At 50.8% G+C, this 26,658-nt stretch overlaps 1 protein-coding gene and 1 long non-coding RNA gene across 7 annotated transcripts in view; one reads left to right on the plus strand and one right to left on the minus strand.

Moving 5' to 3' along the window:
- Positions 1 to 26,658, plus strand: part of PLEKHA6 (pleckstrin homology domain containing A6) — a 138,835-nt gene that overhangs the window by 2,305 nt on the left and 109,872 nt on the right. For 5 of the 6 annotated variants that reach the window (XM_081494936.1, XM_081494932.1, XM_081494933.1 and 2 more), the window contains exons 2-3: positions 4,240 to 4,316; positions 7,605 to 7,662. In XM_081494936.1, coding sequence (XP_081351062.1) covers positions 4,240 to 4,316; positions 7,605 to 7,662 — 135 coding nt within the window. Of the gene's footprint in view, positions 1 to 2,660; positions 2,785 to 4,239; positions 4,317 to 7,604; positions 7,663 to 26,658 lie in introns of all 6 variants that reach the window. The other variant, XM_081494938.1, reaches the window with a different exon arrangement.
- On the minus strand, positions 23,254 to 24,969 carry LOC145507695 (uncharacterized). The gene is made up of 3 exons (XR_014055040.1): positions 24,872 to 24,969; positions 24,370 to 24,677; positions 23,254 to 23,450 (listed from the first exon to the last, which is right to left on the minus strand). It is a non-coding gene; the product is annotated as an uncharacterized LOC145507695 (long non-coding RNA).

Below are 26,658 nucleotides of genomic sequence, written 5' to 3' on the forward strand. Positions count from 1 at the left end.
CCAGAGGAGAGAGACCTGAGGCAGAGGCCTGAGGGTCGGAGGGCATCTATGGCTGCTGGAGCCCAGGTTGTCATGAGCACTCTGAGGGGCTCAGGAGAGACGGGATGGACCAGCTAGGGTGCTGCAGAAACCGAGGCAAAACAGGTAGGAGAGGGCCGCTCCAGAGGGGCTTGTGTGTTAGGCTAAGGGGTTTATCCTATAGGTGATAGGAAACCAAATGCGATTTCAAACAGAGGAGTGACGTAGTTAGACCTGTGCTTTAGAAGGATCTCTCTGGCTGTTGCAGAGGTGATGATTTGGGGGCTGAGTGGGGCGGCATGGGAGACACTGGAGGTGTGGAGGGCAGGTAGGAGGCAGTCACCAAAGTGTGTGCTGTGCTCAGTCGTGTCAGACTCTGTGTGACCCCATGGACTGGAGCCCGCCAGGCTCCTCTGTCCACAGGATTCTCTAAGCAAGAGCACTGGGGTGGGTTGCCATTTCCTCCTCCAGGGGATCTTCCCGACCCAGGGATCGAGCCCACGTCTCTTTGTCTTGTGCATTGGCAGGCGGGTTCTCTACCACTGAGCTACCTGGGAAGCCCTACCAAAGTCCAGGCGAGTCCAGGAGACTTGAATTAAAGATTTTTCTCCCTAAAGGCGGGGAGAATCTTTAGGCGTAGAATTGAGAGTTTCCGTTTACTTCCTGAATGTTGAGGAATGAGGGGAGAGAGGGGGACGAGCCACAGATAAATCTCAGAGTTAAAAAAGAATGTATTTATTTGTTTTTGGCTGCACTGGGTCTTCACTGCTGTGCACTGGCTTTCTCCAGTTGCGGCGAGGGGGCTACTCTCTGCTGCGTTGAGTGGGGTTCTCACTGGTGGCTTCTTTGTTGGGGAGCACGGTTCTAGAGCTCCGACTTCAGTAACTGTGGGGCTTGGGCTTAGCTACCCCTCGGCATGTGGGATCTTCCTGGATGAAGGATCAAGCTTGTGTCCCCTACACTGGCAGGCTGATTCTTAACCTCTGGACCACCAGGGAAATGCTAAATCTTAGAATTTTTAATTTGAATTTGATAGAAATCAGGAGTATGGGATGATTTTAGGGAAGGTACAGGTTTAGCAAGGAAATCCTGAATTTGAGGTTTCCATGAGACAGTCAGGAAGTGCTGTCCTAGAGGCAGGTAGGTGTACAGGATAGAGGATGAAGAGAGAGGCCTTGGACTGGAGAGTCATCACGTACAGCTGGGACCACCCAGGAGTGTGTGAGGGAGAAGACGGGAGGGTCTCTGGGAAGCACCACATTTAAGGCGAGGACAGAGGAGGAGAGGCCAGATGGAGGAGACCTGGCGTGGAGGTGGGTAGCCCCAGGATCAGAGTAGCATGGCCCCAGATGGCGAGGAAGAGGGATGCTAAGGAGGAAGTGATGGTCAGCTGTGGAAAAGCCACATGAGGTTAAGACTGGAGAGTGTTTACTGGATTGAGGAACTGGGGCATCTTTAATGACCTCTAGGAAAGTCACTTCAGGGGAGGGCTGGGGACAGGAACCAGACTGCAGAGGTTGGTGAATGGCAGGCCAGAAAATGGGGACTGTTAGAAGGAACTCGTTTCTAACGAGTGTCTGGTCAGGAAGAAGAGGAGCTTGAGAAGGGAGCTGGAAGGGGAGGCAGCTTTGAGAGAGAGACAGAGGGTTCGGCGGAAGACACAGACAGGAATGGGGTAAAGTGATGGACACGAGAGGGAGAGAGAAGCTGAATATAAAACCTGCCATGCTCAATAGAGTGAGGGTCTAGAAAAGATGGGAGATGATGCGGATTGTGGCACATGTGGACCCTTCTTCAACGGGAGAGGGCCACCTTTTGTCCAGTGTAGAGACAAATACTATAGGATGGGAGGAAATATGTATGAGTGTGGGGGGAGGTTGGGTGTACTGAGGAAGCGCCTGCCTTGTGGTGTCTACTTCTGTTGAGTTGAAGGATGAGATTGTCCATTGAGAGTGGGGGAGACGGATGGGAGGAAGGAAGGCCTGAGCCTCCCCAGCAACCTGGGACTTGAGGTTGGTGGGAAAGCCTTAGAAACACTCAGCAAGGGTCAGCGGATTGGGGTCCCTGAAGAAGATTCTAGCTGGTGGATCTGCAATGAGCCTGGTCCTTCTGGTTCTACAGTTTCTCCACCGGCCCAAAGTCGGAGTGGAAACAACCTGTGGCCACGTCATTCTTGGCCTGGAGCTGACAGGGGCAGGGGGAAGGACGTGGGAGAGCGTGTGGGGGGAATGGTGGCTGTGCCCCCTCTGTGATCCTGTGATCATCTGTGGGGTGGAGACACATGGGTCTGAGGGAGCCGATCATGTGAGAGCAGGAAGGGGTGCGGGCCGGAGGTCTCGGGGTGGGGCTGAAGTGGAGGGGGGGGGCTGAGTGTCCTTCCCTTTGCTCCCTCTCTCCTGCCCCCAGGACCAGAGCCCAGGCCACAGGTCGTCTCCCATGGTGCACATGGCTCCAGGTCCTGTGGCTTTGTTTCCTAGTCATCTGGGAATGCTCTTCCTGCAGCCGGTGTTAAAGAAACTCAGAGGGAAAGTAGCGGAGTCGAGGGAAAGGAAGCAGGAGTCCACGCGAAGGCTTGGACACGAGTGTTCCAAGCAGCTGTATCTGTAACGACCCAACCTGAAAACATCCCTGATGTTCATCAGCAGGGGAAAGGTGAGCACACCTGCATGTCCTGCAGTGGAATGAGCTACTGACACGGGCCAGCACGTGAAAGAGAGACAAGAAGGAAAGAAGGCAGACAAAGAAGGCTTGTTTGTGTGATTCCACGTATGTGATATCCCGGGAACTCTAGAAAGTGCAAGTGAATCTATGGTAACAGGAAACGTACCAGTTGCTGCTGGGGACGGGGTGGGGAGGATAGTGAGAACCAGTGTGTAGGAGACAGGAATTACAAAGGGGCACAGAGAAGATCTAGGGGTTCACATCTTGATTTCGGGGATAGTTTCACAGGTGTACACTTGTGTCAAAACATTAAATTGTACACTTTAACTATGTGCAGTTTATTGTATCTTACTTTAGTAGAAATTTAGTGGCACTTTCTTTGTGGATTTTATTATATTATATAATTATATAATATTCTATAATTATATTATATATTAAGGTATTAATATTCCCTGGTAGCTCAGATGGTAAAGCGTCTGCCTACAATGTGGGAGACTGGGTTCGATCCCTGGGTCCAGAAGATCCCCTGGAGAAGGAAATGGCAACCCACTCCAGTATTCATGCCTGGAAAATCCCATGGACCGAGGAGCCTGGTGGGCTACAGTCCATGGGGTCGCAAAGAGTCGGACACGACTGAGCAACTTCACTTCACTTCACTTCAAGGTATTAATTACTGAATGGAGTCCTGTTCTGGGCTCTGAGGCCCCTAGCCTAAAGCCTGGGAGATAGGGTGATCCGGGGGTCCTGTCCTGTGCATACCTCGGGCTCAGGAAATATCGGTGTCCTTGGTTGGTAGGGAGCTGAGAAAGGTCGATGGACTCCTGCCATGGCATCTAGAGACCAGAGGATCTACACTGTTGGGGAGCCCACCTTGCTGGGAGTGAGGTGTTCGAAAGAGCGTGGGTAACGAGGGGGCCCATCTAGGCCTGGATCCTGGCTTCAGCACTTACTGACTGTGACTTTGGGGAAATTACTTAACCTCGCAGAACCTCAGATGTGTAATCTGTAAAGTTCCTAATGTGAGGAAATGTTGTGCATGACGGTATGCAGCACTGCAGACACTCAAGGACTGTTGATCCGCCCAGCCTCCTCTTCTCTTATCCATCGATAAGCTGCCAGTTAAGAACCTTCTGTGTGCTTCCCGTGTGCCTTCACTAGTCACCTCGAATGTCACCTCTTTCGTGAAGACTTCATGCTGTTCCCCTTCCCTAACCCCATCCAGGGAGTGCTCCCCTCTCTGGTTTGTAATGCTCTCTCTGCGTAGTCAGGAGTGTAGCTCCTATTACATCATATTCCAGATATCTTTTTACACATCTGTTTCCCAGGTGGGCTATACAGAAGTTATGCCTTCTCTGAGGTCAGGGATCTGGGATCATTCATCTCTGCATCCTCAGAGTCTGCTCAGTAAATGCTCTGTGAATGTGCGTGAGCAAAGACAGCCTGGTGCCCCATGTCAGGTGTCCGGGATTGGATGGTCGGTACTGATGTGACAGTGGTGATGGGGGTCCTGCTCAGAGAAGCCTCTTTTACCCCTGACATGTTCGTTTTGGTCTTCTCTAGTGATGAGGAGAAGTCAACCAGCTGGGTGCACCCTGGAACGGCATCACCCATCCAGAGTGGACACTCCTCCTGTCCAGGTAAGGATCTCTTCTGTCCCTGCCTTTGCAGGCCATGAGGAGGGGATGCCCTGTGGTGGCTGTGGGAACCCGCTACCCTGACTTTGCTTCTGACTTTTTCCTTTCTCTACGAATGGACTCAGCTAAGCATCTGACGCACCACTGGGAGGATGTGGGCAGGAGGGTTGATGCTCACCTTGAGGTCTTTTCAAGCTTCCATTCGTGTGCTCAGGGACTGACCTCTGAGGACAAAGAGCTTGCTCCTCTCTTATCCCTCTGCCCAGTGGGAAATCCCCTCCACCCTGAGAGCGCCCTCCTAGGCTAGCGGGAAAGATGGGCCCCATCCGAACCAAGATGATTTCATTCTAAATTGAAGAGGTGGAGACACCAAGGGTCATAAGGCCTGGGGTATTTCAGGTGAACAGCCCATCACCTTCTTCAGGATGCCACCGTAGACCATAAGGGGAGGGGTGGAAGCGACAGTGTTGGACTCCCCCCGCCCCTCACTGGCCTCCCAGCCCTTCACCCAGCCACACAGATGGCCTCCCAGCCCTTCACCCAGCCACACAGGTGGCCTCCCAGCCCTTCACCCAGCCACACAGGTGGCCTCCCAGCCCTTCTTCCAGCCACACAGAATCCCGGTCATTCTTGGGGTACGGCAGCGCTGCTGGACATGTGGGTCAAGGTGATGACTTGCCCAGAGCCCACTTTCTTTTCAGTTTGGAACTGGACTCATTTTGGTTCTAGAGCCAAGAAGGACTTCAGGGATCATGGAGTCTGACTGCTTCATTTTAAAGTAGGGAAATGGAAGAGCAGAGAGAAAGGGCCTGGCTCAAGGCCACTCAGCTAATAAGCAAAGCAGCTTTGGAGTCAAATGCACAACTTCTAGAGACAGAGAGACCTGAGCTCAGATCTTGGCTTGACTTTTTATTAATGTGGCTGTGAACAAGTGGTTAGTTCTTCTGGGACTTAGCTTCTTTGTCTGTAAAATGGGGATAGGATTATGAATTGTATTGTAGCACAGGATTGTAGCACCGATTATGCAAGAGAGTCACCATCAACAGAGGTGACTTCTATTGTTTTTGTCACTATTGTATTTTCAACTTGAAGTGAAGCCTCAGGATCCCAAGGCTGGGGCTGTCTTCTTCTTCTGGGTTGGTGTTGCCACCTTCCATGTTTCAGCTGTTAGAGTCCTTCCATCTTGCTGTGGCCCTAGGTAAGGCTGGAGGATGAATACAAGCCTGTGAGCCAATCCTGTCGTTTTTGGCTGCAGCCAACTGGCTGTCCAAGGTTGGGAAGGGGTTAAGATGCCCCTGAAGCTTGCTGGAAGGGCAGCTGCCTTAGTGGGCACTCCGCCTGGACAGGAATATAAGCACTCTTGGTGTTGCCTGGGCAGAGAGGGCAGTGTGCAGGGAAGTTGCTGGAAAAGGCAGGGGACATAATCCACGCTGGCCTCTTTCCCAGGCACATCACAGTGGCAGGATTATTTATGATTCTGACCCAATGGGGATCCTTCTACACGGGGAGGCTGCCAACCCACGCCCTTCTGAATGGGAGCATCCTCGCACAGGGACAGAGGGGGAACAAGTAGCATTTATGGGGCAACACAGAGGAAAGAATGTGAGCTTTGGAGATAGCCGACCAGACTCATATCCTGGCCCAGACACTTCCTGTGTGACCTTTGGCAAGTCAGTTGATCTCTCTGTGCCTCAGTTTCCTCATCTGTTAAGATGTTCGGTCTGAGGCCTGTTGTGTAATGTTGCTGTGCAGACTGACTGTGCCAGTAGGGGTAAACTGTGTACCTTGGAGGAAAGAGGCTCTCACTAAGCAGTGGCTGGTGTTATGATTTCTGTGGACCACGTCCTGAGAGGGAGGTGGGCTGCCCTGGTGCGTTGAAGCATCAGCATCTCCGTCAGCAGCAGCTATGGAAATACAGAGCCTTGATACAAGGCAGTGAGTGAAGTGAGTGGGAAGTAACTGAGGCCGGCACTCTGTCCAGCCCAGGCCCCACTGTCCAGCAGCTTGTGTCTGAGGGCAGCTGGTAACATGGCAGTTAAGGTGCAGACCAGCACTGAATATCCATAGTTTATAAAACCTGTTACACAAGGCAGGTGTTTGACTGTTGAGAGAATCTGCACCCGTTTTCTAGTGTGTCAGCCACAGGGCTCTTGCACCAGTGCCTGGCCTGTCTCCACCTCATGCTGGATTCTCTCGGATTCTCGGAAAGCTCATCCTCCTCTGCCTCAGTTGGAGGTGGCCTGTTTGAGAGGCAGGACTCGGCCAGGGTGGCTGTTTTAGGGGGGCAGCAGAGCCAGAGGCTCACGGAGCGCCCTGTGGAGAAGGAGACGCGGAGTCTCTGGAGCTGTGCAGCAGAGGCTGCGCCCGCCTGGAGGACTGCCTAGATGCCTCGGAGCCAAGATCAGCTTCCTTGGCTACTCAGTCCTCTTTCATTTTGCAAGTCAGTGATTCTACATTCTAAGCATTTTCATGGATAAATTGTTTTCAGAGGTGCTGTTAAAATTAAAAAAAAAAAAGCCTCATTTTTTCTTGTATCTTATTCAGAAGCAGAAGAATCTGGAGCTAATGACAGTGGTCTGGGATTTGAAGACTTGCGCGTGTGTACTGTCGCTTCTGTTGTGTCCAAATCCTTGCAACCACATAGACTGTAGCCTGCCACCCGCCAGGCTCCTCTGTCTGTGGGATTTCCCAGGCAAGAATACTGGAGTGGGTTGCCATTTCCTCCTCCAAGGGATCTTCCCAACCCAGGGATTGAACCTGCATCTCCTGCATCGGCAGGCGGGTTCTTTACTACTAGCACTATCTGGGAAGCCCTTGGAGACTTGAGTCCTGGTCTTATCTTAAGTGCTAATTATCCATGAGATCTGGGGCAAGTGACCCACTGTGGCTCCAGCTTCTGCTTCTGTGATATAAGCAGGGATGATCCTGAGGACCTTCCAGGGCAGTCATCTGTACATTCGCTGCTACATCTCTTAGGGCTGGCACAGGGCCTGGCACAGAACAGATGCTCAGTGAGTGTTTGTTGAATGAATGAGCGAAGCCTGCAAAGCAATGATCTATTTTGTCGCTTCACTGCTCACTGATGGGGGGCATCTCCTCCACTGCCACCTCTCTTACTATTTGCTGGAAGCACAGACTGATAGAAAGAGTGGACAGAAAAGGGTGAGATTGTTGGTTTGACCACTGATGGCTTATCTGTGAATTGCCCTAGTTCTCCTAGCCTCTGTCCCTCCTGAGTACAGATTGGGCTTGTGGAAGAGAGGGTGATTTTGTGATTTTGCTTCCTCACAGGTTTGCCCAAGGGCTGGGAGATGGATTCTACCCAGGAAGGAGCTGTGTTTTTCATCAAGTGAGTAAGATGGAGTTTCTTTCCAGTCTTGCTGTTCTACTTTTGTCCTCGTACCTGATACCTCCTTGGGTGGGAAGACAGTTAAAGGGTCTTCCTGGAGGCCTTGCTGGGGTCTGTGAATGGCCAGGAGATGTCATGGGTTCCAAGTTAAAGATAAAGCCCAGGGCGTGTGTGTGAAGCCCTGCAGATAAAGCCCAAGGTGTGTAAGTATGTGTGTTGGCCCAGGAGAGCTCATGTCAATCACAGGAAGTTTTCTGGGATGGGTGGGGTGGGGTTGGGTGGCATGAATGGAGCGCTGGGCTGGGCTGTGTGGGTGGGAGGGACATGGCTCAACAGAGTAGAGGACAGAAGCTATTCTAGACACTTGGATCAAAGGTTTAGAGGAAGGAGATGGAGCACCGAGAGCACCTCTCAGCACCTCTTGAGAGGTGGGAAGTGGAGGTCAGCTGGAGGGAAGGAGTGCATAAACAGGCAGATCAGGTGGTGGCAAGGCAGACTGCATCACGCCTGCCCTCCTGGGTGGAGGCCTTTGCCATCCTGGGGGTGGCAGGTGTGTGTCTGGTAGTCTGTGTCCCCCTCAGGGGGTGGTCAGGGCCCTCTGTTGGCTGGGTGGCTCATGTTCTTGGGAGCAGCAGGCAGCTCTGGGGGCTGGGGTGCCCACGTCGGCCAGCTGGATGCCTCTCTCTCTGCCTTGGCCTGGGTCCTTCCACCTCCCCGCTGGCCTGGGTCCCAGCTTCGCTCTCAGGATAAGGCGGGTGCCCTCAGGCCGCCGGGGCTGGGGCAGGTGGCTGCAAACAGTTGGGGCTCAGGCACTGGCAGAGGGAGCCGCCACCCAGCCTGCAAGAAGAGCCTTTTTCTCATCTCCTTTCCTCTCTTCCTACTTTCTCATCTTCCTTGTCTGAGCTGTGAGAGGTCCTCTTTCCATCTCCCGCCTCAAGACCAGCCAGCACTTACAGCAGTTTGCCTGTTAACCATATTCTTGCTTAGTTGCTCAGTCATCTCCGACTTTTTGTGGTCTCGTAGACTGTAGCCCTCCAGGCTCGTTTGTCCATGAGACGATGGACAAGAATACCGGAGTGGGTAGCCATTCTTAAAAGCAACAGGAAAAGAAATGGACAAGTGATCTGTTTTGGAAATTATTCTGATATGACATGGCTCTCATAGCCTGAGCTTTTCCTGAAATTGAACTCCTTGCTTCAGTTAAGACTTACTCCTTTTTTACTCCTTGATGGCAGCACCTTGACAGCATTCCCTTACGCATACCTGGTTCTTGAGGTCATTTATGAAACACTTTCACATGTATTAAAAAAATTTTTTTTGACTGCATGTCATGCGGGATCTTTGTTCCTTGACCAGGGATGTAACTCGTGCCCCCTGCAGTGAATGTGCAAAGTGGTAACCCCTGGACCGCCAGGGAAGTCCGGCACTTTCGCGTGTACTACCTTCTTGGCCTTTGAAAGCTCCCTGCCTCCTGTGGTCCAGCCCAGCCTCTCCTCGCCCTCAGCTCCCTCCCACAGCTGAGCAGCTGCGCTGATTCTTGTTTTCTCCTCCATCAGTTCAGTTCAGTCGCTCAGTTGTGTCTGACTCTTTGCGACCCCATGAATCGCAGCGCGCCAGGCCTCCCTGTCCATCACTAACTCCCTAAGTCCACCCAGACTCATGTCCATCGAGTCGGTGATGCCATCCAACCATCTCATCCTCTGTCGTCCCCTTCTCCTCCTGCTCTCAATCTTTCCCAGCATCAGGGTCTTTTCCAATGAGTCAGCTCTTTGCATCAGGTGGCCAAAGTATTGGAGTTTCAGCTTCAACATCAGTCCTTCCAATGAACACCCAGGACTGATCTCCTTTAGGGTGGACTGGTTGGATCTCCTTGCAGTCCAAGGGACTCTCAAGAGTCTTCTCCAACACCACAGTTCAAAAGCATCAATTCTTCGGCGCTCAGCTTTCTTCACAGTCCAACTCGCACATCCATACATGACCACTGGAAAAACTATAGCCTTGACTAGATGGACCTTTGTTGGCAAAGTAATGTCTCTGCTTTTTAATATGCTGTCTAGGTTGGTCATAACTTTCCTTCCAAGGAGTAAGTGTCTTTTAATTTCATGGCTGCAGTCACCATCTGCAGTGATTTTGGAGCCCAGAAAAATAAAGTCAGCCACTGTTTCCACTGTTTCCCCATCTATCTGCCATGAAGTGATGTGACTAGATGCCACGATCTTAGTTTTCTGAATGTTGAGCTTTAAGCCAACTTTTTCACTCTCCACTTTCACTTTCATCAAGAGGCTCTTTAGTTCTTCTTCACTTTCTGCCATAAGGGTGGTGTCATCTCTGTATCTGAGGTTATTGATATTTCTCCCGGCAATCCTGATTCCAGCTTGTGCTTCCTCCAGCCCAGCGTTTCTCATGATGTACTCTGTATATAAGTTAAATAAGCAGCGTGACAATATACAGCCTTGATGTACTCCTTTTCCTATTTGGAACCAGTCTGCTGTTCCATGTCCAGTTCTAACTGTTGCTTCCTGACCTGCATACAGGTTTCTCAAGAGACAGATCAGGTGGTCTGGTATTCCCATCTCTTTCAGAATTTTCCACAGTTTATTGTGATCCACACAGTCAAAGGCTTTGGCATAGTCAATAAAGCAGAAATAGATGTTTTTCTGGAACTCTCTTGCTTTTTCGATGATCCAGCGGATGTTGGCAATTTGATCTCTGGTTCCTCTGCCTTTTCTAAGACCAGCTTGAACATCTGGAAGTTAACAGTTCCTGTATTGCTGAAGCCTGGCTTGGAGAATTTTGAGCATTATTTTACTAGCGTGTGAGATGAGTGCAATTGTGTGGTAGTTTGAGCATTCTTTGGCATTGCCTTTCTTTGGGATTGGAATGAAAACTGACCTTTTAAAGTGCTGTGGCCACTGCTGAGTTTTCCATATTTGCTGGCGTATTGAGTGCAGTACTTTCACTGCGTCATCTTTTAGGATTTGAAATAGCTCAACTGGAACTCCATCACCTCCACTAGCTTTGTTCATAGTGATGCTTCCTAAGGCCCACTTGACTTCACATTCCAGGATGTCTGGCTCTAGGTGAGTGATCACACCGTCGTGATTGCCTGGGTCGTGAAGAACTTTTTTGTACAGTTCTTCTGTGTATTCTTGCCACCTCTTCTTAATATCTTCTGCTTCTGTTAGATCTCTACCATTTCTGTCCGTTATTGAGCCCATCTTTGCATGAAATGTTCCCTTGGTATCTCTAATTTTCTTGAAAAGATCTCTAGTCTTTCCCATTCTATTGTTTTCCTCTATTTCTTTTCATTGCCAAACTAATTTCTGCCTCAGGACCCTTGCAGTTGCTGTTTACTCTGCCCGGACACACTTTCCTCCTATTTTTGTGCATCTAGCTTCTACTCAACATTTGGCTCAGGTGACATCTTCTCAGCAGGGCTTTCCTGATGACCTTGTCTGAAGCTCCCTCCTGTTTCTCCTTAGCCCCCTTTACTTTTCTTTACAGTACCGACACTACCGGAAAGGTTTTTGTTTATGTCTTTGTTTTCCTATTTTCTTGTTGGTGTCCCCCACTGCCGGATCAGCCCTGAGAGCAGATTGTGGCTATTTTGTGTTCCACTCTGTCCTGGATCCTTTCTGGCACTTGACAGGAACCCAATATTTGGTGAAATGAATGAATGAATGAAAAATGTTGGGAGATAGAGGCATAATTAACTCTTGCTTTGGCTACCAGCTCAGAGCATCTCCTGAGCACCTGCTTCAGCGTGTTCAGTCCTGAACTCATTGCCTTCCCACCACCAGCATGTTTCATCTTTGTCAGAAGTGCCACCAATGCAGAACCCTTGGGCCCCTCCTCCAGAGGTCCTATCAGTTTTCCTCTTAAATATCCCTCAGCACTTCTCATCATCCCTGTGGCCACCACCCAAGTTTGTGCCTACCTGGACTCTTACTCTTACCTGGAATCATTCTAGCAGCTTTCCAGTTCATGTTCCTGCCTCCAAGCCATACTGCTGCAAGAGTAATTTTTTCTATAGTGCAAACTTGGTCATGTCATTCTCCATTAGAAACCTTTCCTGCTTCCCATCAGTTATAGGATAAAATCTAAGTTCCTTACTCAGGCACTTGAAAGGGCTTTGTAATCTGGCTCCTGCCCCCTTCTGCAGCCTCTCCCACACCCCATTTTCCAGACTAAATCTCTTGTGTTTCCATCAACACACACCTCCCTTCCATGCCCCCAACCTTTCTGGGTGTAATCCCTCCTCTAACATGGCTTGCGTTCACCTGTAAATACTTCCTTTTCCTTCAAGACTCTGTTCATGGTGTCACTTCTTTGGAGAGCTCACCTGTATTGTAATTGTTTGCTTATATGTGTGTCATTTCCCCTAGATCAGTGGTTCACAAACTTGAGTGTGCCACAGAATCATCTGGAGGGCTTGTCAGGACAGATTGCTTGGTCTAGCCATAGAGTTTCTGATTCAGAGTCTGCGATTCTAACAGGCTCCCAGGTTATACTGCTGCTCTGGGGACCACACTTGGAGAACTACTGATCTGGACTGAAAGCTCATTAAGGACAGAGGTGCACAATGTGGCCGTAAAGTCTGGAAACAGAGGCAGTATAATTTCATTATGTTTTGTGAGGAAATGTCAAGTACCCTTCTATTATACATCTGTCATTCCCAGACTTGGTGGCCACTTGGAACACCAGGAACAGCTGTGATGAGCTGAGAGCTGGTCTGAGAGCTGAGTGCTTTGCTACATTTACAGCTCATTCCGTCCTTGAACCGCTTTATGAGGGAGGTGCTGCCATTTCTAACTATTTGAGAAAGTAAGAGAAAAACAAACTAGAACTTAGTAAATAACTTGTTCAATGCCTGAAGCCTGTAGAAAGCAACGCTGGGATTCAGCCCCACGTCTGCCTGATTTCACAGTCTGGCCTCTTAGCATCATGCCACAGCTGTCCCCAGCATCCTCTGTGCCTTTCTTGGACAAGGGAGGCATCAATAAACCTGGACTGAATGAGTGAGTGAGTGAGTGAGTGAATGAATGACTCTGGCCTACTCTCCTTATTTTCCCAGTTCCCTGCACAATCAATTCCCTACAAAGGTTTATGACATTGGGTTGGTGGGTGAATTAGAGACTGAGGACCCCAGACATGGATACCAAGAGGTAATAATAAAAGTCAGATATACACATAACTTTGGAATCTGGGCTTCATTTTTTCTTCTTCTTTTGGTGTGGTTGAGTCAAATTTCAATGAGCAAATACTGATATTTGGCCAGCATCAGATAAATCTGATAATTGTGTGTCAATAAATCTTTTCCTTCATGGTGCTTGGGAGGTTATTCTTTGGTATTGCACAATTGATGTCGTTCCTCAAGCGTGTGTGCAGTTTTAAAGTGTCATTGAACAGAAAGGGTGTGCAGGGAGAAGAGAAAAAGCACAGGGTTAAAATGTGGGTAAAACCCATTGCAAGCCTGTACGTGTGTGCACATAAATCCACTGCTGCTGCTGCTGCTGCTAAGTCGCTTCAGTTGTGTCCAACTCTGTGCGACCCCATAGATGGCAGCCCATCAGGCTCCGCCGTCCCTGGGATTCTCCAGGCAAGAACACTGGAGTGGGTTGCCATTTTCTTCTCCAATGCATGAAAGTGAAAAGTGAAAGTGAAGTTGCTCAGTCGTGTTCGACTCTTTGTGAGCCCATGGACTGCAACCTACCAGGCTCCTCTGTCCATGGGATTTTCCAGGCAAGAGTACTGGAGTGGGGTGCCATGGCCTTCTCCGATAAATCCACTGGAGGGCACCAAAGCATGCATGACCGGCCCACTGAGGCCTTGAAAGGGCTGGCTCCCTGTAGAGGGTGGGTCCTCCCTGAGCTGACAGGGGGTCCTGACCATCCTCTGCCACCCCTCAACCACTGTGGGTCTGGTGGACTCCTTTGATGCTTAGAGATCTGGCCGGGTAACACTCATCCCTGATTTTCCCTGGCCCCTGACTCCTTCGCGCCTTCTGCTAAAGCAGCCGTCTGTGGGTGGAGCTTGCCAGTTCAGTCTCCAAGAGTGTGTCACTCTTCGGTTGGCAAAGAGTGCGGTAGGACGGGGGTGCTGTCTGTGGAGACACGCCCCTGTTACCCCTGGCTCCCAGCCTGGGCCCTGCTGCTCCTCCCCGACCGGGATGCTGCCCTGCGGCCGTGCCAGCCTGCACGGGCACCTCCGCCCCTCAGGGAGCCCCACCCAGCTGCTGTCACCTCCTTGTTCTGGCCTGGATGCTTCCTCGAAGATGGGGCCAGGACGGGCTCTCTGTACCTGTGCCTCTGGTTCGGTCAGGGTGGGCTCAGCACCGTGCCAGGGGTGGCAGGGGGGCAGGCACACAGGAGCCCAGGGCTGGTCACAGGAATCATCAGTATAGAGCCCAGCCTGGGGGACCCCAGAGGACATGGTGTCCCAGGAAGTATGATGGAGCCTCAGAGGGCAAAGGAGAGAAGTCCCAAGGCAGTGAATCTGCGAGTTCATCACCTGACTGGCTCTGCCCTCCCAAAGACAGATAACACCCAGGAACAGTAAAGCATGAGACAGATGAGGAGAGAAGTGAGGTTTGGGACTCGGAACAGACGAGCCTCATATGCAGATGAGGGAAACTGAGGCTTAGCAGGCAGGTCACTTGTTCAGAGTCCCTCAGCTGGTAGGGAACAGAGCCAGGGCTCAATCTCAGGTCCTGAAAGAGAATTTATCACATGGGCTCCGTTATCCGCTCCCCGTTTATTACCTTCTGGCAGGAGACACCCATCCAGGCGTGGCTGGGTGAGGAAAGGGCAGACACATTTGAAAGGCAATGGATCACCCAGTTTAGTGGTCCCCGATACTGTGTGGTGGGGGGCAGTACTGACCCTCGAAAGGCCAGGAGGATGCCAGTGTTTAGAGACTGTGAATCCGTGACTGAAAGTTTTGGACTTTTTCGTCTAAGCGCTGGGGGCCGTGGATTCCAAAGTGGAGGATGGATGGAGTCACAGAGGCATGTTCTTTGGAATATTCTCCCTAATACCGCCTCCTCACTCCTTCCCAGTCTAACCCTTTCAGATGAGTCTTGCTTCCCCTCTGCTGGGTTAACAGAGAAGGAATTCAGATTTGGCGCAGGTGGGCTATTTTTCCGGCTCTGCCTCCCCCGTCCTTGTTGGACCTTGGAGACTCCCCGCCACCTTGCGCCCCAAAGGAAGGCCATGCTCCCACAGCAGCCCTCCTGTGCCTCTCCAGCCCCACAGCCTCCCAGATCCCCAGGAAGCACTGCGGCTCTAGCTCAGGCTTCTCAGAGGATCAAGGGACTTGTCTGCTGCCCTCACCCTCCGTCTGCCAGAGAGAAAATCCTCTCAGCAGGCCCGTCTGTCTCCTGCCCTTTCCAGTTGTCTGAGGAGTTCGTGGAATAGAGGCTGGGGTCCTTGTCCCCTTTCCCACTCGGTCTGTCACCTCTGGATGCTGTAATCTCCGGTTCCAGCCTTACTTTGCTCCATTGGCTCCTCAAGGCCCGAGACCCCCAGAGCCCTGCATCTCGGGCTGCCTGGGGTGAGTTCTCCCCCAGCCTGTCCCAGGCAATCTCGCCAAGTCCTCCAGAGCAGGGACCGGTGGGCTGAACTGGTGCTGCCTGCACGGGGCCAGGACTTCTCTGTCCCTTCCGCTGAGTGGCTCCCCGACGGCCAGTGAACTCAGCGTTTCAGCCTTTGGGGAGGGGTGGGGGTGACTTCAGGACCCCCTTCTCCACTACAGCTGCAGGCAGGTACATGCTACTCAAACCTGGGATCCTGGGCTCCACCCTGCTCTGCTCTGCGGTGGGAAGGACGGTCTTTCCAGTGGCTTCCTCTGGGGATGTGAGAGTGGGTTGTGGGTCAGATCCCCTTAACACTCCCCTCCTGCCACTCCTCCTGGACTCTGCGAGGAAATCTATGCATTTGCACTTTTAGTAGTAGATTCTTTTTAACGATAAAGGCTTCAGTTGTAACAGTGATGCTTATACTCATATCACATTAAAAGAGACCCATGGAGAAGGGAAATAGTTGTATTTAAGTGAAGAGAGGCCTATTTTTTAAAAATTAAGGTGATTCAAACAAACATTTGAAAAAGATGTAATAATCATGTGGGTGGATGCTGGCAGCTGCCCTTTGTCTGTGCCATGCTAAGTTGCTTCAGTCACGTCTGACTCTGCAACCCTGTGGACTATAGTGCACCAGGCTCTTCTGTCCATGGGATTCTCTAGGCAGGAATACTGGAGTGGGTTGCCATTTCCTCTTCTAGGGGATCTTCCTGGCCCAGGGGCTGAACTTGTGTCTCTTATATCTCTTGGAGTGGCAGGTGGGTTCTTTACCACTAGTGCCACCTGGGAAGTGCCCCTTTCTAGCCCTTGCTTATTGCAATATTTCTTTACTCAGAAGTGACCCCAGGAACTCATCTGGGGTCTCCAACTTCTGGGTCTCAGAGGCAGATGGGACTGGGATCTGGTAAGCCTACTTGGAAGTTCAGGTGGGAATACTCCATTTTCTTTCCATCTTCCTGATTGTGGCTAGGAAACTCAGTGTCTCTCCTGCATTCGGTTATCGTCACAGAGAATCTTTTCCTAGCATCCACAGAAATGCAAAGAGAAGGAAACCGAGGCTGTTGGGGGTAGGGAGAGAGAGAGAACTCTGAATGGTATGGGCTTTTCTACAGCAGAAACAGGGCTGAAATCCCTTTAACTGAAGCCTTCCTTTCTGCCTCTGATCCTCAATAATGCAAAACACAGGTACCCCCAGCTCAGCTAGCATCCTTGCTCAAGGTCATTGGAGACCAGTTAGGCTGGAGGACCTAGAAGGTCCTGGCATCTTGTAATGGACTCCAAACCGCTCCAAACATGATTTCTTTAAATTCACTGGGTGGACTCGGGGGATGGGAAGGCACGAGGGCTCTGACCACAGCCTGCCGACACCCAGGGGCATGCCTGTCTCTTGGGTGGACAGTCGTGGAGACAAAGGCAACCACAGGCAGACCTGGGGACACCCTAGATGCCAGACCCTGCAGTTTCTGGCTCCCTGTACTCTGGTGGGAGGACTGCAGAATGCAGCCTACACGGATGGCGGCCCAGATGCCCTTTGGGGGGCAGCCTCAGCCCTGCGGTGGATGGCCAGAAAGCCTGTGCTGAGGAGCTCTGTTCTCACCCAGGCAGGCAGCATGGTGTGGATGGAGTTAAACCTTTCCAGGGACTATTTACTCCTGATCCTAAGTGACAGCTTGGGGAAGGAGTGTCACGTGGTCCTGAAATCCCCCGGGAGCCGATGGAGCATGCCCAGCTGCTTCTGCCTGGGAAAGATGCTGGATCCTGCAGTCCCCGCAGCAGCATCCTCTCCCTGCGCCAGGGACCTGTCAGCCGGAGAGATGACTGATTAGACCAGACCAGACCCGAGCCCTGCGCCTCGGAAGGGGGCCCTGGGGGGCGGGGAGGAGGACCCCAGCTGGCCTGAGCTGGGGGGAGGGCTGCCTGGGGGCTTGGAGAGGTATAGCTTTTCAGCGTGGGGCTCGCACCTCAGCCTCAGCCACCGGTGAGTCTGTTTTGATGCATCATGTGGGCGAGCGGGGAGGAGGGAGCTTGGGCTCTGGTCGGGGCTGGCAGCCGCCTGCCCTCCGTGTGAGTCTGGGCTGCTGGCACTGCGGTGCCACCGCCTTCCCCGTCCCTCGTTCTTGGCAGCGATGCTTTAGGATCATGGATGCTGAGAATGCTAATTTTATCCCTGTCTGTGCCCCCACCACCACCTCCAGAATCCCCGGTGAAGGCTCATGTTGTCTGAATTTATTACATTTGAACCAGATCACCTGCATGAGGCCAGCCTTGGGGCTGCCAGCTTCCTGGGGTCCAGCCGGGGCCCCCAGTCTGGCTCGAGCAAAGAGGGCAGCCCTACTCTGCCTCTAATCTTGCCAGAGGAGTGAGTTCAAGACCAGCAGGAAGGAGAGGTGGGGTTTGGGGGGTCAGGCTCAGGTCAGCCCCAGGGACCCATCTCCCTCAGTGTGGGGGGGTCGGGGTGTGTATTTTATGGGTTAGAGGTTGGGGTTTATGGCCGCTGAGCTCTTGAATTCCTCGGGGGCATCTGACCTCTGGGTTCTCAGATTCGGTGGGGAGCTGCTGAGAGAGCTGGAGCCTGCTGGGTGGGCATCGGGGGATGGGTTCATCATGGAGGGGCCAGGCTGCAGCCCACAGAGCCTCGGGCTTCTTGTGTGGGGTTCTGGGCAAAGGTTGGCAAAACAGCGGAGTGGGGTGATGAGCAGGTGTTGGGAGGAGAGTTGGATGGGAAAGGAGGAGAGGCTCTGGGAAATTCTCCTTCTTTAGCCGCAGGCACGCAGGGGAAGGAAGGGGGACTGGAGCCTGGAGCCTCAGAAGGCCAGAGAAGGGAGAGCCAGAGGAAGCCAGCCCTGGGGCACAGGGCCAGGTCAGTGCTGAGCTAGGGGGAAGGTGGTGGGAGCAGGACGGGTGCAGAGTTGAGGGGGTCCTGGCCTTCAGAGCCTGGCTGTTCCTCCCCAGTCCCCACAGGGCCTTTACCCTCGGTCTGGCTCCCCTGAGGGTCTCCTGCATGTAGGACTGGGAGCCCTGGTCGGAAGGGCTCTGCTTGAGCCTGCTGTCCAGACAGCCTTGGGTGCATGGCAGGCACCTGTCTACAAACCTCCCAGATCTGGATTCCAGGCCCCTCTAGGGGGGCCTGTGAGCTGTAGGCTCCTGTGGGCTCACACCGCAGAGGCCCGCCCCTCTGCCCGCTGGCGCTGCCTCCCTGGTGGGTCAGACCGTGGCTGGAGGCCGGAGCCATTGCCAGGTGGGGCAGCCGGGGGGTGAGCCTGGCACTGCCCCGGGGCTTGCCTGGCAGAAAACAAGGGCTCCCTGTGTCCTCACCAGGGCGCAGAGTGCTGGACTGCAGATATGAATTATTAAGAGACCTTGGCTTTCCAATCAGAGACGAGGTGCTAAACGTGTTAGCGCGGCTGTGTAATTAATCCTGGTGGCGCTGCACAGGCTCGAGACAATGGGGGCCTTTTTTTTTCCCTGGGTTCGGCTTCTATTCCTTCTTCATAGGAAAGTGACGGTGCAGGATGCATTACACAGATAATTACTTTTAACGTGTCTGCCTGGATTATTGAGTTGGGTTCTTCCTGTGCAGTGTAAATGAAATAATCACCAAGGAAGTCGGTGAGCAGGCAGCCCCTTGGCTGGGCTGACACCTAGCCTGGCGGCCTGAGCCCGGGTCCTGCATCTTCCTTCCGAGCCTGCCGTGCGTCCCCTGAGGCCACCTCACTGAGCCTGGACCCCCAGAAGGGCGTCAAGAGGAGGAGGCTTGCAGCAGGGGGAGAGCTTGCTGAGAGGCGGCTTGGCTGTGGCAGAGAGGCCTGCTTGCAGAGGAGGCAGCATAGCCAGTCAGTGAGATGACTGGCAGGCCAGTCTCCAATAGTTAAAAAAAAGCCCCACATATTTAGAGAGGAAAGAGCACATTTGGGAAACATTCAGAATAAATGGTGAGCAGAGAGGAAGCGCGCTGAGGACAGGCTGAGTGGGACTCTTTTCTCGGCAGTCACAGTCCAGGTGGGCTCCTGCTCTGCACCCACAGCTCCAGACACCTTTCAAACCCAAACGAACTCTCTACAGCCTCCTTGAGGGGAGCATCTGGGTCCTACCCTCACCTGGATAGTACCAGTGACGGGGAGCACATTACCTCACCAGGCAGCCTGCTCCGAGGTTAGAACATTCTTCTGTACTGAATCAAAACCTGCCCACTTCTAAGTTCCACTCTTTGGTTTTGATTCTTCGAAGCAGTACAGAACAAGTCAGCTCTCTTTCCAAAAGTGGTAAAGATGGTCTTCTTCATATTAAAATAGTGCATAGTAGCCTTTGGATGTAATGTATTTTATGTAGTCATATTTGTATTGGACACTTAGATGGTTACCCTTATTTTCTTTTTACAAATAACACAACATGATCATTTTTGTGCATAAGGCTTTTTCTGTATTTTGGATTATTTTTTTAGAATGAATGCCAAGACATAGAATTAATGTGATAGAGTCTATATATTAAAAAAATTACTATTCTGTGAGTATAAAACCAATACATAGTCATTAAGAATGTAGGGTAACCCATAAAGAAAAGATTAAAATTAAGTGTTATTCTCTCAGAGATTATTTTGGCATATATATATTTTTGTGAATTCATGCACAGACATATAACTATGTTTATTACCAAAATGCACACATATACTGTTAAAAATTGACCAAGTATATATTTTTATCACTTAAATAAAAAGCATTTTTCCATGTCATTAAGTATTCTTTTACAATATCATTTTAAGTGACTGTCTGGTATTTCATTATATACCTATTCTATTTGTTTGTTTAACTGGCCCCCATGTTAAACTATGTGTTTCCAGCTTTTCACTTTTATAAATAATGCTACAGTGAACATATAAATATCTGCATCTTTACACATATCAATGACTTTTTCCCTTAGGTTGCATTTCTAGAAGTGGAATTCCTATGTTTTAAAATATTTTGACATATTTTGTCAATTCATTGTTAGAAAGTACTAATTTACATTCCCAGCAGCTGTGTATAAGAATGCATTTTGTGGCGTGAGTATCAGCATTGACTAGTCTAACTTTTTTCACTGTTTCTATTCATTGTTTCTTGGATGGATGAATGTTTGTCTATTAGTGAGTTTTAAAATTTAAAATTCTAAAAATTTAAAGTATTTAAATTATGAAGAGGTCATCTGTTGTCATTTGTTTGTTCAAGTCTTTGGCTTTTCTTAAAAGATAATTTAAACTAAGGTCGACTCTGGGTTCTGCCACTTACCAGGGAAATGAGCCTGACCGTGACTTAATTTCTCTGTACCTCAGTTTATCCATCTGTAAATTGGAGATAATAATGTACCTTATCTCACAGACGTTTTTGTGAAGATAAATGAGGTCACATATGTAAAGCACATAGAATCATGCTAAGCAGCGTAAGTGACACGTGTGTTTTTATTATCTTACAATTGTTGATTGGCATGAGAAACACAGAAGCCAGTATCATGATTTCCCTCCCCCAAATCTCCCAAATCTCCTAGGCATTTGAGAACAGATGCCTCTGGTGACCGCCACCCACCTCCTCAAGTTCTCTGGGTGCCTCTCCCCAGCACAGAGCTGGGAGGCAGCCACTCCCCGCTCCCAGGGTCACTCCGAGGACTGTCATGCTTCTGTGACTCCTTTTAGTGGGTGCTTGGACAAGAGAGGTCGGCTCCGCGAGTGTCTTCTGGCTAGCAGGACATTCTGCTGGAGTCCCTCCTCCAGCTGCCCCGTCCCCATGCCCAGCCCCTCACACACTGCAAGGCAGATGGTATCCAGGGTGACATCAGATCCTTCCAGGTCACTTAATCTCTGTAAGGCTTGGTCCTTATTGTGTGAACACAGGATTCAGGGATGGGCAAGTCAACACTGATCTGACAAATATGGATGGATGCTGAGACTTCCCTCCTGCAGGGCCTGGGACCACCCCCTCCTCCACAGGGAAGGCAAGGCCCCTCCCTAGCTCTGACATCACCATGTCCCCTCATCATTACGTGAGAACTTGTGTCTATAATTGCAGGTGTCAATTCGCTTTTAATTAGCCTAATGCTTGCAATTAGCTTGTTAAATTCAACCTAACCTCTAGTGGTAAGGTCATTTTTCCTGATTTTACTTGGTTCCTAGGTCCTCATTAGTATCAATGGGCTCTCCACAGATTTCAGGCCAGTCTGCTTGTCTCTCCTGAAACTGCAGCTGCTAGCTGGGGAATTGAAGAGGTCACAGCAGGGAAGGAAAATCTGCTTTAGGTGAGGTGGGATGGTGGGGTGGGAGTGTTCTGATGGAAACATAGTTAGATTTGTTGGAATCACAAATGAGGTCTAGAATCCAGGTTCCTTCCTTCTAATTCAATGTTCTTCCCCTTCTGAACCTCAGTTTCCCCATCTCTAAAATGGGAGTAAAAATTATTCCCCCTGCTTGCATCACTGAGGTTCAAATGAGTTAATGTAGGAAATGGGTGTGAATGTAAAGCCATATGAAATTACTTTATCACATCAAATGTGAAAGTTCTTTAGAATTAAACAAATGATCCCAGTATCCCCGGACACTAGTTCCTGAACCTATGTGTCGTTTCTCATGCTGTTTTGTTAATTCTTGATTCCATTGTCTTTGTATCTTGTTCACTCCCCCCAAACCATGGGTGATTTAAAGGCATTGACATATAACAAATGCTCCATACATATTTTTGTTGTTCAGCCACTCAGTTGTGTCCAACTCTTTGTGACCCCATGGACTGCAGCACGCCAGGCTTCCCTGTCCTTCACCATCTTCCGGAGCTTGTTCAAACTATGTCCATTGAGTCAGTGATGCCATTCGACTATCTGGTCCTCTGTTATCCCCTTCTCCTCCTGCCTTCAATCTTTCCCAGCATCAGGGTCTTTTCTAATGAGTTGGCTCTTCGCATCAGGTGGCCAGAGCATTGTAACTTCAGCTTCAGCACCCGTCCTTCCAGTGAATGTTCAGGATTGATTTCCTTTAGGATGGACTGGTTGGATATCCTTGCAGTCCAAGGGACTCTCAAGAGTCTTCTCCAACACTGCAGTTCAAAAGCATCAATTCTTCGGTGCTCAGCCTTCCTTATGGTCCAACTCTTGGTTGGATATATAAAGATTTGGATGGGAAGAAGTGTGGCCCGAGGGATAGGCACAGGGAAACAGCTATGGAAAGCCTTCGATGGCAGCGGTGGGGGGCATTTGTGTCCTGTCCTCTTCAGCCATGCCCCCTACTCCACTCTACTGGGCTGCTTCACGGCTGGAACTGGTCTTGCTTGTTTTTGTGATGTTCTGCACAGAGTCAGGCACATAGCAGTTGTTTGATACCTGCTTCATGACTGACTGAATGAGTGAGACAGGGTGATGTGGTAGAGGGAGCGAGGAATTGGGCTAATGAATGCGACTGAAATCTTGGCCCCCCTGCTTTCTTTTACTGTGTGCTTATTATTGACCTGATACTAGATTGTGAAGACGAATTTTAAAATTTGTGGTCTGGGAAGGGAGCAGATGTGTGCGATGATATATGATATGATAGAGACATATATGTTAGAGATACATGTATATGATATGATACCTGTGTATGATAGAGACATATATGTTAGAGATACATGTATATGATATGATACCTGTATATGATAGAGACATATATGTTAGAGATACATGTATATGATATGATACCTGCATATGTTAGAGACATATATGTTAGAGATACATGTATATGATATGATATATGTATATGATAGAGACATATATGTTAGAGTTACATGTATATGATATGATACCTGTGTATGATAGAGACATATGTTGTGTTTGTTGGTGGCCAAGAAAGAGACTCTCCCTGGGGAGTCAGGAAAGGACTCCTGAGGAAGGGCCTGAATCTGGTCTCGTCAGTTTGCAGAAGTCGCTTAACATCCTTGGGGCTCAGTTTCCTAAGCTATTGTGTGGGGAGACTAAAACCTCCTTCATGGAGGTGAGGATGAAATGAAGTAAAATAATATGAATGAAATGTCTGGCACCAAATAGTCTTTTAATAAATGTTAAAAATGTTTTCTTGAAGCCAGGCCACATACTTGGTTGGTAGAGGAGAGGCACTAGCCAGGGTCTCAAGGAATTCCAGAAACTGATTTATACAGCTTCGCTTTAGCTCTGCTAGTCAGTAGCTGTGTGACCGTGAACAGGTTCCTTCTCCAAGCCTCAGCTTCTGTGTCTACAAAGTACGGATAGCTAATCTGTTATCTGGATCAACAGAGAGACTTCAGGCAAGGTACCTAGAACATGCTTGGTACATAGTAAGTATGGGAAAATAGTAGCTCTTCCTTGTTATTATTACCAACATATTTCATGGAGAGACTACATCTGCATGCTGACACACATGTTGCATGCATGCTGACTCCCAGATATGCTCAGAAAGGAAGGGAGGATGAGGGGGTCCAGGGTAAGACTGGGTGATGCCAGCACATTCTGAGAAACTTTCCTCAAGGTGAGGTGATCAGAATTCTGTTGAAAAGTTTGGAGGCTACCAGGCTTGAGTGAATTGGTGAGGTTTGCTATAGCTCCTGTCCCCAGCTGGGAGAGGCTGCTTCATGGGAAACTGAGAGGTAACCCCCTGACAGCAGGAACTTAATTCCCCCAGGCACGTAGGGGCCGTTCCTGTCGGCAGCATCCTAGTGGCTCTGTCGCCGGCTGGTCCCCTGACCTTCCCAAGCAAAGCAGTCTGGCGGCCATGCTGGGTTGCCGTGGTAACTGGCAGCCGCCCAGCTGGGTTGCCCTGGTAACCAGTTAGCTGGTATTGGGGGAGGGGGATGGTGAGCTGGGGGAAATCAGCCTGAAAAGAGGCAGAGAAGGACAAGGGTGGGACCAAGAGGAAGACACATCCCAGATGCCCCCAGCATAGCCCATGTCTCTCTCCCTTGTGGGACTGGGAAATCCAGAGAAAGGCAGGTAGGAAAGGATGTTGTGCTGTTTCCTGCCCTGTGTGTGTGTGTTCTGGCATGAGTCGTCTTAAGCAATGCAAGATCCTCGAGGGTTTGATCAGGCAGTGCAGGAGCTCTCTCAGGCCGTGACAAAGGCAGCAGAGAGGGGTCCATGTCTCCATCCTGGTCGCACCACCCCCCAGATGACATTACCGTCTTTGAACTCCAGTTTCCTCATCCGTAAAATGTTAGCAGAGACCTTCAGGGACATCGGGACAGTGCCTGGTGCTGTCAGTGATGGCTCCTGCCTCATCTTTCTTGCTGATTTTCTGTTGGGTGGATGCTTTCCAGCCCGTGGGCAGCCTGTATTGGAGGCCCACCCTGGTCTGGGCCTAGCACAATGGGGGAAGGAGATGGGAGGTTTGGAATTCTTGGGAACTTGAGACATGTCTCTCAGCCTCAGGGAGTTTACCGTCCCAGTCTCCTGAGGGCAGGAAGCAAAGGTATACAGCCGGGAACATCTGCAAGAAAGTTTTCAAAGTAGAATCTAGCTGAAATTTTTGCTGCCAGCAGAAATACATTTTCCATCACAACCCAGCAAACATGTGTGATCCCCTGTGTCATGCACATTTCATGTCATATTTGAGTCTAAGCTGGTCTATTTGGTTTAAAAAAGAAAAGATATTTTGACCCTTCAGCTTGATTTCACACCCACCTGTGGTTTGAGAAACACTGGGAGAGACCCTGAGCTAAAGCTCCTTCTTCCTTCCATGTGTTAGGTTGTCTGGTTGGCTCTTCATGATTGAAGTGTGTGAGGTAACAGAGGCTCAGAGGTCACATGACTTTCCCGGGGTCACAGATTAAAAGTCATATGGTTGGCGCAGTGTCACAGAGCCAAGGCTTAAAAGGGGGTCTGTGTGGCTCAGGTTCATAGTACCCCTGTGTGTGCTGAATTTGTTGCCTATTTTCATTCTTGCTACAAAAGGATTCCTCTTATAAACAGAGGCTAGGCTCCAAAGATCCCAAATGAGAGCCTGGGGCTGAGCCCAGGCCTCGGTCTCTCTTGTCTGCTGGGGGCCAAGGGGGCTGTGAAAGATGAGGCTGAGCCTGAAGCTGTCTGGGTGCTCCCTCTGCGTCTGTGAGGCTGAGCCTGAAGCGGTCTGGGTGCTCCCTCTGTGTCTGTGAGGCTGAGCCTGAAGCCGTCTGGGTGCTGCCTCTGCATCTGTGAGGAGAAGGGGCAGGAGAGACGGGGGCTGGGCCTGGCTGCACTGAAGCCGCCCCCCAGCAAGCTCTCCTGGGCGTAAGCCTGTGTCAGGGTCCTGGGTCTCCCTCCCAGCGCAGGCTCCTGGGAGATTTTCTGACAGGAAAGCCTTAACTCAGGCCTGGGAAAGCCAGTTTTTAACCGTCCATTTCTAGCGTGATGAAGGAAGTGAAAGTCAGCAGGGGGCGGCCAGCCGTGGTCTTAACCTCAGAGTAGGCCCAGCTGAGTCCCCGGAGGTGAGGAGCGATGGGCCCCAGATGCTGGACCCCTGGGATTGCCTGTGACAGGTCCGAGGTCGGGACCAGAGTGAGAACCTGGGCCCATGGAGGAGCCCGGGGCTGGGTCCATTTTCAGCTGTGTCTCCTCTCAGGGCCTGCGTCTTCCGCCCTGGGGCTCACAGGGGCATGGGCCCTCCTCCTCCAGTGGACTTTGCCCTTTGCAAACAGCAGAGCGAGGCACTGCCAGCCAGGTGTTTCGGTGTGTTCTCTCCTCAGCACTTACGCCTGCCCAGTGTGGAAGGGAGGCTGGGGGGCTGCGGCTGTGAGAGGGGTGCCCCAGCCTCAGGCCTCTGCCCTGGTCCTCCAGGCGTCTGGCTCGCGAGTCCGCAGCCAGTGTGAGGAGTGTCATGTCCCAGCTGCTCACGGCCAGGACCCTGGGCTCAGGGCTTTGGGCCAGGGCAGTGGGCGGTGCCTAGGAATTCTGCTGGGGCTCCCGTGGGGTGTGTGTCCGTCTGAGCCTGAGAGAGGGTGGGTTTCCTGTAAGGAGAATCAGTGCTTTGGGATCAAATGAGGAGACTGTGTTCAGTGCTTGAAGAGGAACCGACTCACATGGGAGTTGGGTGGACGTCTGTCCTGTAGAGACCCTTTCTCTCTGCTTCTGTGTGTTCTGCTTCTGCCCAGTTTGCTCTGCACTGTCTTCCCTTCAGCTTGTCCAGGCGAATTGATTACCCCTTTTTACCTATGAAGAATCTAGCGTTTCTGAGATGATGGGCCACTCATCCGAGACCATGTTGACAAGTGGGGAAGATTGATGGTTTTCTGCCCCTCATGTGACCCAAGTTTGAATGCGTGCTTATTAGCCAGAGAAGAGGAGATGATGATGGTGGGGGTGAGGAGGGGGAGACATCTCTTCCGTCTCTCTCCACACTCATGTCTACACACACACACATAGTAACTACAGTGACGGGGTTGTTGGGGAAGGGCAGAAACACATGGGACTGGAGTACAGGGGAAAGAAGGGAA

The sequence above is a fragment of the Giraffa tippelskirchi genome, chromosome 5, assembly GCF_054371585.1.
Source record: "Giraffa tippelskirchi isolate mGirTip1 chromosome 5, T2T-mGirTip1v1.2.pri, whole genome shotgun sequence".
Classification (NCBI taxonomy): Eukaryota; Metazoa; Chordata; class Mammalia; order Artiodactyla; family Giraffidae; genus Giraffa; species Giraffa tippelskirchi.